Below are 17,843 nucleotides of genomic sequence, written 5' to 3'. Positions count from 1 at the left end.
GTTACTGTGTGACAGGAAAGGAGTTGTTGTTTTGACTATTTTTGAAAGTTGAGGTCATCACCGTGGTTTGCCTAGTTTCTACAAATGAGAAGTTGTGAACCTTTAAAAATAGTATCTGGTTATCTGACACTTCTGGTTAGTGTGTTAGGAAAAGAAGGGCAGAATACAGTTTGACAAAATACTGCAGTTTTTTAAAACAAAAAAGGCTTTTATTGTCTTTGTGGTGCCACAAACATGCAGCCTGTTTTGTTTCTAACAGTTTCTTATCTGAAATAACAAGAAAATGGTGGAGTTAATTTATTCCTTTTATAGATTTAACATACATATATTGTTAAATATTATTTCTCTTGACTAATCATCTGTCACTCCAGGAATACATTAAAGAAATGAAAAATCTTTTGTTTTTCTGATATAGCCTTCTATAAACTCTCCTGAGAGTATGAGTCCAGCATCTGTGTATCTCCTAACAACACTTTTGTTTTGGCAAATGTTATCTAATAATATCTGGTTAGTATCATGTTTGCTGGATCAGAACTCTCCCCCCCCCCCCCCTTTTTTTTTTTTTTCTCCTCTTTTTCTTTCTTCCCTTTCCACCCTCTTAACAAAAGTGAACTGAGTATCTCTTGTAGTTATGATTGAAGTGTTTATGTCCTCTTTTTTGAAATTAAAGGTGAAACTCAGTTTTGGAAGTGAGAATTAAGTACTTCTCAGGTATGGTCTATGACCAAATGAGGAAGGAATGAAGGAGGGGAGAGGAAATCTTGAATTTCATATTCTGTCTTGTTTTTCATTCATGTAGTCTTACTAGTAAGTTGAGCTCTTCGAGCTTTTATGTATTTATTTAGCACATGCTAATTGTCATAGCACATCTGTGTAACATTCTTGGTTTTATTTTTCCCCCTGTCTTTAAAGCTGGAGTGCCTAATGCAGTTAGTAAGAGCTGGAGCTTCTGTAAATGCCAGTACAACACGTTTTGCTCAAACACCAGCCCACATTGCTGCTTTTGGAGGACATCCACAGTGCCTGAATTGGTTGATTCAAGTGGGGGCCAACATAAACAAACAGGTACGGATTAATGTGTATTTCACGTACGTGTATAGTTTTGCAAGGAGTGTCTTGATACCTTTTTATGACATGTATGATCCTTACATTAACATAGAGATCCTTATTTTTGACATCAGCTGAAGTCAAATGACTTAATGATCAGTTATAGACATTTTACATTACAGTGGAGATAGGACTAATAAATGTCCTTTAAGCCTTTAGGGGTTTGGAGGATATTTGTTTTAGGCATTGACATTTTGCTGCTTCTGGAACAAAATGGTAATTTGCCTTGGTATTATTGGCAGCATTAACAAATACTCTGATATTGTAGTGCTGCTGTAGGAGCAAGAAAAGACTAGGGAGGATCATAATCCTTACTAGATATGCTAAGAATTGAAAAATTTACCATTACCTACAGAACCATGAGACCTTCGTGGTGCTTCATGATTTACTCATACATCTAACTACTAGTAAGGGCTGCCTTGATTTTTAAGGTGCATCTGGTTGTTTTTCTTTTAGGTTATTTCTAAAGCTTTTTTAGTAGATTTCTGAAAATAGATCAGAAACATGTACTTTACTAACAAAGAATGAACAGGTGATTTTTAAAAATTCTATTTTTTTAAACTATAATTTTCATTAGTTTTACATGAGTATGTAATTTATTTGGTAGCACAGAGTGCATTAATATAGCAAAAATTCCTGCAAAGGACTGTTGTACTCTGGTACAGTAACAAAATCAATGCTTAAAAACTATCATGTTTTTGAAGAAAATGTTTGAAGTACTGAATGAATCTGTTATGTATGCTGGGCATACATAACATTCTTTCTAATGGTAATCAAGTATTTTTAATAATATTCTATGAGAGTAATTAAAACTACAGCATATGCTGTTGTTAAAAGCTGTGATATAGCACAGCATTCGTAAAATGTCTGGCCTGTTAAATCTTGCATCATACTTTTCTTAAAATATTTAAGGACCAGACTACATTTTATACACAGTAGAGTTAAGCTAAGTCTGCTGAAGAACTAAAACATTTGCGTTTCTAGAGTTTGGTTCTTTTTTTTTTTTAAGCTATGCAAAAATAAGAAATGGGGAAGTTTGTGTTGAGTTTTCAGAAAAGAAGTCTGGTGCATTGAGAACAGCTGTGAGACACCAGGAGAATTGTAGAAACAATGAAGGTGGCTGGATGCAGAGGCTATAGATCGCATCTTCTCCTTGATACCTGACAAAAGTAACTTATGCAATAAGTTATTGCTGCATAGTGGTAGAACCTTCAGAAGAGAAAATACAAGAACTATAAATGCATCTGGAGACCAGGTAAGAATGTAAAGAAACGGTGATTAGAGAGGAAACATGGCATGCACAGAATAAAGATATACAAATAACTGCTAAATGAGAAGAGAAGAATGAATGAAAGTGAATGAATGAGAAGAATGAAAGTTTCCAGCTATGAGGAAAGAGAGAAGAACTGACCAGTGAGGTTGAAATGGAGTTGAAGAACAAGCTTGATGTCCTGGAACATGATAAGGGGGAAAAAATCACATGTAGTAAGTGAGGTTGTAGCAAAGAAGAAGGTAGCAGCTAGCTCCCTGAAGAAGAGGAGAAGAGTGTGGAGAGGGCAACATGCAGATGACTAAAAGAAGGCAGAAGGCAGTGTAATATGCAGTTAAAAATGGGCAGGAGACTCATTCCAGCTTAAAGAAGTTACTAAGGCAAGGCAGTGGCTCAGGAGTCTGTATGTTGATGGCTTGTTGCCAGAGCAAATGGTCCTCCACATCGTCAGGTTTTCAGATAGTGATGATAGTATCCTGTAGACTTCTAGGGGCAGATATAGGCAGTGACAGACCACGGACACAATAGAGATGGATACTGAGAGCTGACACTGTGGGTGCCTTCTGTGTTGTTAATGGTAATATTTGAATGTAGTAACTTTTTTTTTGCCCCCACAAAATACTAATTGAACATATGACCAGAGGTGTTTTAGACTTAGTTCAGTGATAAAATAAGACACTTCTGGTTAATTAAAATTGTAGTAGAAACAAAAAAGTCTCTTAAGTTTGTAGGATGCAACTGGTCAGTCACACTTTTCACATGCATGAGCACCGAGAGCTAGGCAGTGTGCCTTGGTGATAACTTAAAGCAGAAGACTCATCTCACAGATAGTTGGAATGTTTCATACATGGCTAAGTAAAGCATAGTGCATGCTTTGCTCTCCCCAGTTCCCTCAGCCGTTTATTGAATCACAGTCAAATTCTACTATTCTTGTTTCATTTGAATTCCTTAAATGATCTCAGTTCTTTATTTAACTTGCAAGCACTTTTAGATGGTCATCTGGGGTTTCCACCCACACTATTGAGCTTTTGGAGCACTATTTCCTGATGTGTATTTTGTTTATTCCTTCCAGCTCGCTGACTGATGCTGTACTCCAAACAGACATAGTCACTGGCTAATGCTTGTGTGAGGACAAGTGTTCCATGGACACTGGATACAAAACACATGCTGAGAAAGATCTGGGAATGCTTGATATTTAAACTAGTAAACTTTTCCTTCCAAACTGACTTCTGGTCATTGGCTACAGACTAACCCTTCACTTCTGGAAAAAGAAAAGGATAGCTTCTGAAAAGGAATCCACCCAGCTCTCTCAGTTTTACTGTAAACCTCCGGTACTCAGTAGAATTTGCATGCATGCTTTCTCATATCTGCCCTGAGGTATTGTATTGTAGCTCATGCTGCCTGCCCTGGAGTTTAGGAAAACTTAAAAATGTCTTACCTCGTTGCTGGTGACAGTTGCCCAGGACACTTCTCAGGCAGCAGCAATGAAGGACAAATGCTGAAAACTGCTTGTCCCAGCTGTACTTGGCTCCCCACATAAATTCTGTGAGTATATCCTGTGATGCCCAGCCCTCTTACATAACTGTATGTGCTGGCTAGAATCACATCTGTCTCTAATCAGTGGGCAGTTCTTTTCCCCTAGGATCACCATATAAAAATGCACAGGAGGAAAGCTGAAGTGCCAAGCAATGGTCTGTTTCTACCCAGCAGTGGATTCAAGAGAGTGTCTTACTGTTTCTGTTTTTTCTTTTTTTTCCCCCCAGCAGGCTGTGCCTGCTAATGGTTCTTAGTAGTGTGACTCAGGACCTGCATTTGGCTGCCTGCCTGCTCTAGTTCACTGTAACAGTGCAAAGCAATTATCCTGCTACTTTTCCTGAGGAATTTTTTTGATGTTTTATACTTGTCACAACACAGATTGATTCTGGGCTGTTGTACATATTAACATCAGGTAACAAGTACTTTCTGATTTAGAAAACCATTAACTTAATTTAAATATATTTTCCCTCTAGCCTCAGCCTATTAAACATTTCTATTGTATGTTGCCTTTGTTGATTGGCCAAAAGAAGTGGTGTGTGGCTTGTCATAAAGAGAATGGAAAAGAAATACTGCACCCTTACAGGGGATGCAACTTACTATTGATGCAGTCACCACATGGCAGTGGTGGCAGATAGTTTTAGGAGGATCAAACTACACATAGCAGCAAGAATTGTAAATAGTCTGATATCCTTGGTGGGGAGGAAGAAAACATTATTTTGCTATATTACAGTTTTTATTTTAAGCAACAATTAGGACTAAATCCAGATAAAAGACCCCAAAAGTTCTCATTTGCACTCACAATCCTTTTTAGCAAAGGAGGGGCACTCACTAGGACACTCTAGCTTCAGAAGGAGTAGGATACTGGTTCTAAGAAATGTGAGAAATGAATAGTGTTTGTAAATGCAATCATCTGTTAGAGCTTGAAATTCAGTCAGTAGAGTTAAGGAATGTAGTTACTTTGTATTTCTTATCAAGTAAGGGCTTCTGTGTCCTAGTCAGGTATCATTACTAAAGTATTTTAGAAGTGCTTGTGTAGTGTGGAGGTTTAACCCGAGTGGATACCTAAGCACCACACAGCTGCTTCCTTGTTCCCCCCACTCAGTGAGGTGGAGAACCAGAAGGGAAGCGTGAGAACTCATGGGTTGAAACAAAGACAGATTAACAGGTAAAAAAGAAAATTAAAACCTAGAAAATCAATTGATAAAACATTTTTGAAAACCTCACACCACTGCCCAAAAAGCTGTGTTGCCCAGCCAGTGCTGGAGCAATGACAGCCCCAGTTTTACCTGCTGAGCATGATATGATATGGGATAATCTGGTCCATTTGGGTCAGTGGTCCCAGCTGTGCCACGTCTCAGCCCACTCTTACCTAGAACATTTTGCTGGTCACAAATCCAAAATGCCTTACCAGGTAGTATGAGAAAAATTAACTCTATCCCAGCCCAAACTCTACACATAGTTGAAAGCTTTTAGTGTAGGTGTGTGTGGGAACTTTTTATTTTAAAAATGAGTTCCTGCAACTAAGTTGGTTTTGATTGCAAGGGTTGTTTTAGTTTGGTTTTGGTTTTGATTTTGTTTTTTGGTAAGTGGAAGGAATGTAGAGGTACCAGTGAGTGAAATGAATTGAATCATATGATGCAGAGACTTGAAATTTGTAGGACAAAATAGGAAATGTACTTGGAATTCAGCTAGACCATCCTGAAGCCAACAGAATTGAGGTCCCAAAAAGACAGAAGGAGGAAAAATAGAGTAAAATATGGCTTTAGACTGAACTGAAAAAATACTCATACATGAAAGAGGCCTGGGGAGAGAGTTTGAGAAAAGTATTTAATCAGTAGAGGAAATGTCTTTTGAGGTTAAACAGCATAGTGAGGAACTGGAAACTGATTATTCAGTCTGAGATAGATTTACTGATTAAAGCCAAAAAAAGCAAAAGACTCATCAGCCATATAAAGAGAATAAGGAAGGAAGCTAGATGTTTATTCAGTAAAATGAAATAGAAGTCAAAGGTAATGTAGTCATGACCCCAAGCTAGAGAAGACTGCCCTGTGTGAAAGGGTAGCCATTCCTTCCAACGAGAAAGGAAGGCATTCAGCAGTGAGTTACAAAAACCAAATGTGTCTGTGCTGCTTCGTGAATTCTTTTTGCCATTTCTTCAACAGCACTGTGCACAAAGTATTTAGTAGCCACAGAACCAAATATACTGTCTTGAATTCTAAATTAATGAAACTTAATTTGAGTTTCTACTAATTTATTTATAATGCATCCTCTAGATTGTGAGATGAGTTTGGGCTGTTGGTGCAGTGTTGCAACAGGAGGGACAAGTTCTGCCCTAGTTGAGAAAGGCCAGTACAAGTCTTCGATGCTTCCCTTCCTGGAATATTATTACAAAAGGGATTGTATCAGACTCAAGCACAGATGGGTAGTGTGACGAATTTAAAGGATTATGAGATGTTATCAGGATAATTAGGAATTTATAGAGCTTCTCTAAACAAAATAACTTTTGCTACACATAGCTAAAAAGAGATAGGGAAGAAGTGTCTTAAGCATAAAAATGTGCTGACAAGCTGGACCCTGAACTGCTCTCAGAAACTTACTGGAAAAAACTGTTACTTTGTTTTCCTGTTTGGTCGCATCCATTCCAGTTGAGTCAAAACAGAATTGTTCTGGGACTCATGTACAGTACTTTTGTTTTCTTCTGTATGCATGGTTTTGGATGCATTGAAAAATAAGTAAATTTAGAAGCCATCTTTCAGTGGGTTATATGTATTTTTTTCCCATTTATTCTTGCTTATAATCTAGAGAGAATTTCTGAGGAGAGCTAGGGAAGTGTTTCAGTGCAGATATATTTGGCCCCTTACGAGAATTTCAAAGCAACATAATAGCAGTGAAATTTGGGTGCTGTAGTTAAAAGGAATGCTATAAAAATCTAAAGCTGTGTATTCTGTTATTTTTTAAGTATTTTTGAATTCCTTTGCTTTAGACACGTGGTTTTCTGGGCCAGTGATTGAAAGCAGCCCTTCTCAAGACATGTATTCTCTTCTGAAATACTAATCTTTTCTGTTTGGTGATGGGAAGTGGTAGCTGCTATAAGCTTAGCTCATTCTTCTAACACAGTGCTGGGGAGTCCTTTTGCAAAGGTCTTCTCTCATCCTTTTTGTGTTTCCCCACAGTAATGTTGTAATTCAATTCTCTAGACCTTACTGTGGGGAGTGTGCCAGGTTTATGGGACTAGGAGAGATTTTCTGTCAAATGCATGGCCAACTAACCCTAAACTGAATTTCATATTGAGTGATTATCTTTTCACTTAAAGTTGGGCTTGTAGATACTAGTGCTGATGAAGAGAGGCAAATCACTTTCTATACGTTCACCACTTTAACAAAAGGGGGAGGAAACTGTAACAGAATGATGAATCGAAGACAATTTCTATGATTGGAAATTTTTTTCTGGATAAATTAGCGTCAAATAAATATCCATGTATGGTAGTTAAAAAAACTATATCTGTTAAATTTCTCTCACTTCCTCTTACTTCAGGGTAAGTTATAAATAGGAAAAAATGCATAAACTTTATTGGAAAGCAGTCTTCTATCCATCAGCTGCTGACATCCTCTTTGGAAGAAGGGCTGTATAGACCTTTTCTAATCTCCAAGGCATTTGTTACTCTTTTCTGTGTCCAAACTTTGTCAGCCTTAAAAATTTTCCTTAGTTTATAAGAAAGTAAACTTTGGTGCCATTATTGTTCCCTACTGCACGTATTAGGTAGTTCACAGTTTGGCTGAATATATATCTTAAGCACTGGTAAGCTGGCTTACCCTCAGTGACTTTGTAACTTGTTATAAAGATATTTCACCATGAAATAAAAATGTCAAGTAGAAAATTGAGAATACACACCTTACAATCCAAAATTCATTTTCAAGTTATACTTACATGGTCTAAAAGATAGGATTAAATTTCTCAAAAGCTTGGCAGGCAATTTAAAGACACTCAGTAGCTCCTAGGTAGTACGATCATATTGCATATATTCACATTTCAGGTAGAGCTAAAGTGTAACCAGTACTGTGGAGTTAGGCATGAACACTGTTCTGTGTAAACACTGATCAGTCAGTAAAGGTGCTGTGTTAATTTAATAGCTAATTTGATATTTTAATAAAAGGAACAGGGAAGTTAAACTGAGGCACATACAGTTAGAACATGTTTAATATCTGGAACAGACACGGAAGTCTGTCAAAAGTTTGGAGACAAAGAGAAGGGGGAAGAAAACAAAGCAAAAAACCCACAAAGCCTTCTACACTGTGGAAGTGTTCAGGATGAATCACATTAAAAAGGCAATAACATTTGCTTGCTACTTCAAGGAAATGTTTCATTACAGATTCTTCTCTGTGGTTCTTAATACTGATGATTAATTGCAGGTACTGAATTTCCTCTCCAGCCTGTAGATCGTGATGCATGAATTTACCTGCTGCTTGCTTGGATTTGTTAAATTGTTGTAGGTCCTTCCTGTTTACCTGTAAGACAGTTAATGGGGAGGAGTTGCCTGAAAAGCAATACTCTACCCCCAGTATGTCTGCACATTATGCAAAAAAAAATAAATGATTAGACATGCTGGCTAATAATAATGGAATATAAATTGATGAAGAAAATCAGAAAAGACAAGTGTGTGTATATATATAGGATGTGAATCAATGTGTATGTGTTGGGGGAGATCTGGCCTCTCCTGTGCACACTGGACTTGCCTCTGTTACAGTAGAGCTCTGCATATGTGCTCCTCTCCTGCTGAGTACTGATGGTGCAACATTCAAGGACTGAGTCAGTGTATCAGCAAGATCTGAAAGCAGCGCAGGTCCACAGGCTCAGCCTTGCTGCTCCCAAATTCAAGAGGGCTTGCACAGTCCAGTGTATTGGGAAACAAAAGTGCCAGGAAATGAAGGTGTTAGAATAACATGTTCTGGTGGGATATGTTGGGAGGGTTAACCAGTTTTGCTGAATACGAGTCTGCTGATTGCTGAGCTATTGGATAAAGCTTATCTTGTGAGTTAAATCCTTCAGCGTTACTTCTTGCTGAAAGTCTAATGTACCTGACAGCCAACTGCAGACTTCAAAGTAATGATAAAGTACCTGATGTATTTGCTAGCTAATAATAAATGCTGCTTTTACTTATCTGCTATCTTAATTAAAGTGAGTAATGTAGTAATAATGTTTGAATTTTTAGAAAGATTATGCTTGACAAAATGTAGTTTGTCTTTACAGGATTATGTTGGTGAAACTCCTATTCATAAAGCAGCACGGTCTGGTAGTATGGATTCCATAAGTGCCCTTGTGGCTCATGGTGCGCAAATAGAGTAAGTGAGGTTTTTTTTGTTGTTGTTGATTGTTATGTGTGTAGCTGACTAACTTAGATTGGTAAACATAGATATTAATTTCAGAAAGAAAAGTCAAAACAGCAGACATGATCAAAATAATGACACCTAGACATGTTCAACTGTAATGAAACCTAAGATATTTTGCATGTCTAGTAATAAAGTTAATTTTCTTTAAATTATACCATTGTGCTACATTAGTGTTGCACATACATCTGATATAGTAAAATATTTATCGTGCTTCTGTCAAATGACCCCAAGTTGTACACTTTATTTAGCATATAGTTACTTTTTACAAGAAGTCTACACCTTGCACTGGTGAATAAATATAGAAAACAATGCAAAAGCAACATTATATGTAAAGCAATAATTCACACACTTCACCATTAGTTTATTACTGTTTGTTAGTGTATTGTGTATTTGCCCTGTTAACTTTTTTCTTTAAAGGTTTATGTACTCCAAAAACATTCAGAAAAGCTCACAAACTTTTGCAACTTACAGCATGGACAAAATGGATGCAGTTTTCACCTAGAAATGTTGAGTATAAGCTCTATGGCTTATAAATAATATCAATACTTTAGCAATTTGTTTTAACTAGAACTAGCTTTATTATCTTAAATGGTAACTAGTTACTGTATTTTAACCTGCACTATGAAACTTTGAAGTTGTAAGTGAAATAAGAATCATGTAGTTAATTTCTTGTTTTACCCTTTGGTTTCCATCTTACTGTTTTTGTAATACTGCCTTGATAAATCTACCATAAAATTTAACTCTTTTAGTGGTGTCATAGAGTATTCAGGAAATATATTACCTTTAAAGTTAATAGTAGTGAACTAATTGCTTTGTATGTAGAGATTTCTTTATAGAAAAACAAAATAAGCTGTTTCAGTTATTGACAAGCAAATTAAATCAGTCTTAAATGTATGATTTCCCATTTTTCACTCACTTTTGGATATTTTTAAGATAAACTTGGAACTAAATTTACTGTGGAATTGAGCAAACCTTAATTATCATCATCAATTAGTATGTAATCTTTTGGTTTTTACAAAGTAGCCAAACAAAAGAAAAGTTGTGGAACTGCATAAACAATGTGAAATGAGTGATACGTGTCTTTGACCAAAGCTATTTGTAGAAAACAGCGTAGGTTTATAGCAGTTTTAGTGAAGAGGAAATAATTTGAATTCTCAGTTTTCTAACTTTGAATTCCATCTATGTTTCAAGTTTTATATGTAGTTAAACATCAGGTCCTATCATGGAAATGGTAAAATCAGGGATGCAAATGCAAAAGGCTTGTGGAGCAACCCAAGTTTAATAATGTAGAGGATAAGGACTCGGCCCTGTCATCTGAGGGAGTTAGCTATTGACTGATAGGGGTGAGGATTTTTTTCCTTAGAATCTAGTTTCCAGGTTCAGTATATTAAATTAGGCCAAATCAATGTATATGCTTTTGACACTGATTAATTTTGGGTCATCTGGTTTTGAAAGCTGACCTTGATTAATGGTTATGTAGATTTTCTGGTTTTTGTATAAACTTGAAAATGTAGATGCTCTGAAAGTGCTTTCTATTTTTACTGGGATTAGATCTTCTAATCCATTTTTTTCTGTATTTCTTATTATAGTTAACAGTACTGAAGTCTGGTTTCATAAGGATGGATTAAATACCCCTTGGGACTGCAAATAGTTAAATATACTATTGTTACATGATATTTATAATATACATCCAGAATGCCATCATCCCTAGTTTTTTATAGCAAATAGGGATGCTAAGATTTCATTATCACACAATCACTAGAAACAAGTTATGTAATATTGTAAGAAATGTAGTTTTTGTTAATGAGTGATAATTGGGATGCTGCTGTTCAAATGAAGTAACTTGGACTGGGGAAATTTTGTTATCAGTGTTGACCACATTTTTACTTTATTCCCTCCTTTGGTTACATTGGAAGATGAAGAATATTGATAATAGTCAAGTTAAGGATAAAAGTAAGAATTTTAGCTTTAATAAAATAGCCTCACTTGAATTTTTCTAGTTTACTATATTTCAGGTTTGTTAGTGTATTGCTTTTACAGAGGAAGACAGGATGTTGCAGTCTATAATCTCATTAAGCTGTTGCATTGTTTTCCTAATTGATGAGAGAGAATTTGGGTCTCTATTCCTGTGTAAATTTTTAATAATATAAAAAATAATAATTGCACCCTAGTGAAAATATTTTGATTTTTTTTGTGGTATTTACCTTCTCATTTTAGCTGAAGCATATTCTGTGCACAGTATGTCCTACAGCCATAAAAATGGTTGCTCCACTAACTATGGTATTCATGGACCCTTGAAGAGGGGGAAGCAGGTGGTCACAATGTCCTCATATGAGTGAAAAGGTTTGCTGTGTAACTGACTTTTTAATGTGGATAGTACCTTTTAAAGTATCCATACTTACTGCTGGATTTTCACTAAAAGGCATATTGATGCAATTTATGTATGGTTAATTGTCTATTATTTATCATCATGACAGACAAGTGTCCACAGTTCTTTATGGAGGAAAAGCCTTCTTGGTGCCATGTTTTGTTTTGCTCTTTTGCACTGTTATGTAAATGCTGTGTTTTAATGTAGTTATATAGTTTTATCACAGCATATATAAAAATACAAAATTCAGCTGTAAACACAGGATGCTGTCGAATCAAAAAGAAGCAGATGCAAGCGTTGATTATCCTGACTTGTTCAATGTCCATTTGCATGTGGTGCACTTATGCATTGTGTCCACTTATTTCTGAATAAGAATTCTTCTGCAGCTGTCATTTAAGCAGTTGTATGTTCCTTAGTGTCTTGATTTAGAGCAGAGAGGGAAGTTTCAAACACTGTATTATCCTGGGATAGAGAGAGGTGTAGCTTGTGGAATGGAGTGTGGCTTGACATGCACCCATCCAATTGAACAGAAGTTCTTGCTTGCTCTTAAGGGTTTTATTGATCATGATATTTGAATAGTATTGTAGAAAAGCTTTTTATTTTCCTGCCAGGAATCTTCAAGTTTTAGGTAAATTTGGGTTGTATATCATGAGAGAATATTATGAGACCCCCAAAAGATAATTTCCTTTCTACTTTAATATACTCTGATCTCAAGGTTTGAGTAGAAGTTATATGCTGGGATAAATAAACAGTAATCTGTTTCCACCAGATGACATTCATATGGTGATGTTGATCTGGTTTAGGCAGGCACTTCAGCCACTTTCTTGTTGAAGCTCTCTGGCATTCATCTGAGCGTGTAAATTTAATGTCAGAGATGTCCTGTTGCTGATACTAGGTTTTTTCAGCAAGACCCTTACTCTCATTCTTTGACAGGGACTTACTTAATTTTATTTCTTCTTTTCAAGCTCTTGTGTCACAAACTGCATTGTGTTGTTTAAAAAGCAATTTTATTATCTTCCTTCTTCACAGCTGCTCTCCATCTTCCATAACAGAAGTCTGTCCACTATGACTTTTTTAGTTCTGCTGGATTAGTCCTTTGTGAAATTCTTGTATTTCTGTTTCATGTGACCACTCTTGTGAAAGCTCAGCTTTTATTCTCCTCATTTGAACTTCTGAGATTTCTTGACGTTCTGAAGATCAGTCACCTCTAGTGAAGAGGCAGAAGAGTAGTGATGTGTCGTTTTCATGCAAACACAGAAGTTGACCATTCCTTCATGATGCAAACCTTCAGTTCCTTTCACTCTGGAGGAGAAGCTTACATGGTCTGTTCTCTTGAAGGGTCTCAGGGCTCAGAAATCTCCTGTCTCGGTTAATAGATACCTTCTTGATTTCTTAAAATCTAAGGGGCTACATGCAGGTTTTTATTGTGAGCTTGTTTTTCTTTCCTAGCTAACTTCACTACCAAACTTTTGATATTGAACTGCAGTCCATTTCTGGTGTTAACATACTTACAAAGTGCCACAACTATGTCACTTTTTTACTTCAGAAGCTGTATTACAGCATAGATTCAGTGTAGAAGAAACAACATCCTGCTTTCCTACAGTCATTAAAATAACCTCTTGTTGAGAGTAATGCTTCACGATCTTACTGATCATTTGGTTTTAGGTGCTTTTTCAACAGAGATGTTCTTATCTGTTAATTAGTATACTAATGCTTGTATAATCTGGTACTTTCCAAATTCAGACCACTTCATACACCTTTTTTTATGAACCTGATTGCCTCTAGATACTAGGTAAATTGTTGGATTAATTGCTGTTGTTGCATTATTCGACATTGCTGTATAATTAAGGAAAAATATATGGCAGTTCTTGTTTAATTGTATTTAACAAGCATTTTAAGGGCCATCGCTGTAGTATTCTTGTAGTGACCATTTTTCAGTGTAGAGGATACACGTTAGCATTTACTCTGCCTTTCTCATTTTATATAAATTCTTATGGAAAGGCAAATTCAAAGTGGCATGTATATTTCATAGTGGTGAAACACTAATTTTCCTTCAAAAAAAACTGTAAGTTAAGCTTGGTAATTTATTCCATGTTTGGTTTCTTGTTTGGTTGCTATGGTTGTAGCAGTACTTGAGGTGGTATTGTAGGAGCTTGTGATTATAAAGTATGGCAGTAATTTGGATTTAGTCTGAAGAAAAGATTTGGAAATACCAAAGGAGAATGCATATGCATAGGTAACTGATAAAAAATGAGAGCCTCAGTCTTAGAGTAAACCAGTCTGGAAAAATGTAGTTTTCAGGGTTACTGACATTCCTAATAATTGCAGGAAGCTAAGGCAAAGTCATACCACTGGATTCCTGTTCAGTTTGAATGCAGATTATTCTTATTGGGGGTGGAATAACAACAGTGGTTACTGACATCAGTTGGAAAATAGTGCAGAATACGAGAGGTTGTGCTTTCTATGAATAAAGTAGAATCCATCATTAAAGCAGTGATACTTATGACCTTTCTGAAACATAAGGAGGAAATTCACTAGATACATGTGAGCTTGATAGGTGAGTTTATTCATTAGCCAGAAGCCTTATAGCACTAGTTTCTTGACTTTCCTTCAGTCTAAGAGAGCTGGGTAAAGAATACAAGACTTATATGCAGATAGCTCAGGGAATGTTTGGGGGTTTTTTTGGTTGGCATTGATCTGCCTTCACGTAAGATATTGGGCTAATGTTCACATTAATGTGTGCAGTTTCCCTTAGGATAGATTTTTTTTTCCTGGTAGACAAGCTATTCTGTTGCTATTCTGGCTACAGAAACCTGGGTACAGTTAAGTCAAGTGGAGAAACCAAAGTGTTACAAAGTGGAGCTTGGCCAGGGTTAAATACAGTGAAAAAAAACCAATTATATCCCAAATATAGTAATCTTACTAGTTCTGATGGTTAGTCCAGGTGTCAGTGGTGGTATCTGGTACTGTGCTTGATCTGGCAATAGTTTTTGACTAGATAGGTGATGAGATGATTATTTATCACAATGTCTGTTCTAGCCAGCTGTGTTGATTTGGGTTTTGTTTGCTGATATGGTTTGTGTCTTTTCAGTAAAGTTATTCATAGACCAGCTAGTACCTAGTAGCCTCTAGACAGGCTACACCAAGTAGTTGTGGTGTGGCCCAGAACACCTTTAGGTTGGTCAGAAAAGTTTTCTCATATGTGTCATGCACTACTGGTTACAAGATGTATCTCATGGCATGGAGGCTTAACAAACCAGGGAAGATCTTTGGTAATTATAACTTGAGGGGAATACTACTCTTCAGCTTCATTCTGTGTAAATAAATTTTCTTATGAAGAGAGAAAAATCTAAGTTGGAAAAACTTTTTCACAAAGCTCATTTAAAATGGTTTTATGCACTTCAGCAGTTTCTTAATCCAAAAGATTTTATGTCTGCTTGAGTGAACACATCAAGTTATTTTTGATACCAGAAAAAAGAAAAGAAAAAAAATTGTGTAGTTTGATGGTGTCCCTATTATGGGAAAATAATGAAACCATCTCCTACCTGTAGTCCGTTCATTCTTGATTTTTTCCCTGTCTTTGGCACAAAAATACCTTAATATTAATATACCTCTTTACTTCAGTTCTATTTCCAGACTTTCACTGTCCATGCTTTTTGTACTGAACAGCTTGAACTTTTTTTCAAGTTTGGCACATTTGAGAGAAGCTTACTTCCTCCATTTCTCTAATTCTAAGCTATCTTTGGGTTTCAGTAGTTGTGTTGAGGAGAAATAATGTCATTTTATTTGCTACTAGAGTCATCTTGGTAAAAATCTGTGTTGCAAGTTTGTTTTAGCTTTTCAAGTCAGAGTTTGCACTGAACCCATCCTCAGTAGTTTTCCATTACACTTTCTTCATTGTTAGCAACTTTATTTGCAATTCTAGCTCTGTTTCTAGAAACGTGAAAGCACCAGCAATGATAGTTCTCATTGTCATAAAATTGGCTAAGTAACTCTTACATTCTCTTTGTCTTTAAAGAGGCTGCAGTACTATAAAGGTGCGTATTAGGAATTTAATTTCACTAGTGATCTAGGAAATACTTTCATTTTAGGTGGAAAGGTCTTTTCTTCTACTCTGTATGGCAGTCAGACTGTTGTTTCAAGAGTTACCATAGTCTTTCATACCTTCCCTCTGTGAATTGTTTTTAGGAGTCACTTCTTAAATAATGAAATATGAATTTAAAAATATTGTTGTTGGCCAGGTCAGGCCTATATTGCTCAGGGAAAAGTTTACTTGGAAATTGGAATATTTTGTATAAAAGGTACTTAAAGTAAAGTGCACTGCTTGAAGTCTTTAGTGTAAAGCATATAAATGGGAATATGGATGAAACAAAAAAATGCTGATGGTGATGTTTGTGGTAATTGCAACATTGCCTACCATGGTTAATGAATTCTTTCTTCTGCCAATGTTTTCTCAGTCAGGAGTTGAAGTATCTAGGAGCTAATTATAGCTGCATAATTCATAGTGAACCTTGATTTTCCTGTGGGGAAAGTGGCTTCACAAAGCAGAGTCCTTCTGTCCAGTATATTCCTATTGTTATGATTTTGGATGATGTTTATGAGAACTCCACCACTGGTTTTAAAAGTGTAAAATAATTTCAGCTGCCAAATGCTTTGTTGTGAAATAAAAACTTGGCACCAACTTGTGCTTTTGTAGATGCCCAATGTGTAATTTTAGCATTAATTTGTATAGCTGCTCCAGCAGTGACACATGTTTAGTTAAGATTATTTTTCTCTTGGTATGTGGAAAAAAAAAGTTTGAAACAATTCTATAACTAATGTATTTGGATACCAAAGGGTCAAAACACTTTAAGTTTAGTATTTTAAAATAATATTGCCTTAGAAATTTTAGACTAGTGTACTACTGTGTATATAGGAAACGATTTTTCTCACTGTGGGCGTTTTAGTGTTCTGATCTTTTTTTCTCTTTCTTCTTTTGTTTTGTTTTAATCCTTGTATCTGCTAATTTTTGTATAGGAATAGCTACTAATTCTTTTGAGATACAGCCTACTAAATTTAAAGTATTTGAAGCCATGAGTTGACCGGTAACTTTAATCCATTCTATATAAATTTCAGTGAAGGACTGAAAAATTGGTTTCAGGGTGAAAGTTATAATGCTTTTAAAGGCATAAAAGGCTTAGTATCTTGTTGTTAAGGTGGTCACATGATAATGGCTTACATATTGAATAATGTGCTACAGCACTTCATGTATGTTAATGTACTTTTAATCTTAATGTTGCCTGCAAATATGTGATCCCTTATGATATAAGTTTCCTGTTTATGCACCATTGCCCGTTTAAATCAAACAGAAGATTCTGAAACTGTAAAAACTACACATGTCAATGTTTTACAGCTACGTAATTCGAATTGACTTGATTTTTTCAAGTAATCCTAGAAAGGGGGAGCATTCCATATAGAAACTGCTGAAACTGCCACAGGTGCTTCTCCGAAAACCTTACAGTTGTGGCATTGAATGTTCAGTATCGCTTCCTTTCTGCACACAAGGCATACTGTTGAGGTATTTGTTGCGGTGATTGGTTTTAATGCTAATCTAGGAATTCAGATATAGAATCTATAGATTTGCATGCTTTGCTTACCCTAATTTACAATTATCTACATTTTTATTTGTAAACTAACAATAGATAAGTTGAGATCAGTAATTTTTAACAGATATTACATTGATATACGAAAACTGTGGTTTATTTTCTTAGATTGTCGCATGGCATTAACAAAAACACAGTAAGCTCTAGGTGCTGTAATCACTATTTCAAATTAAACATTTAGGAGATTTTTTTTACATATATGATTTTCAAAAATATTTATTGTTGACTTTTTGTGCAGCAAATGTTTGTTTTGTTTTTCAAGGTATGTGACATTATAAGTTGAAGATAGTGTATTTCTATGTTAAAAAGACAAATATACTTGGTTATGTTCTGCCAATGAATATGAAAAGTGAACAGTTAAAGCAGCTTAGCAATTTTTTTGAAGTAAATTCAATAGCATTTATAATTCAATGTGAGAAGCACAATTCTTTGTTTTCTTTCTACAGATCTTTCAAAGAGCAAATTATGTAAGTTACACTGAAATAAATCCTCCTTGCCACAAAGTCATATTTAAAGAATTCTAAATTTTGAGT

At 35.7% G+C, this 17,843-nt stretch overlaps 1 protein-coding gene across 2 annotated transcripts in view; it reads left to right on the top strand.

Annotated features, from left to right (window-relative positions):
* Positions 1-17,843, top strand: part of ANKRD10 (ankyrin repeat domain 10) — a 36,615-nt gene that overhangs the window by 5,197 nt on the left and 13,575 nt on the right. For both annotated transcript variants that reach the window (XM_083883057.1, XM_083883058.1), the window contains exons 2-3: positions 913-1,065; positions 9,161-9,252. In XM_083883057.1, the coding sequence (XP_083739183.1) occupies positions 913-1,065; positions 9,161-9,252 (245 nt within the window). The remainder of the gene's footprint in view (positions 1-912; positions 1,066-9,160; positions 9,253-17,843) is intronic.

The sequence above is a fragment of the Zosterops lateralis genome, assembly GCF_965231275.1.
Source record: "Zosterops lateralis genome assembly, chromosome: 2".
Classification (NCBI taxonomy): Eukaryota; Metazoa; Chordata; class Aves; order Passeriformes; family Zosteropidae; genus Zosterops; species Zosterops lateralis.
Note: the sequence above shows the minus strand (reverse complement) of the source record. Positions and strands in the feature narration are given on the sequence as shown.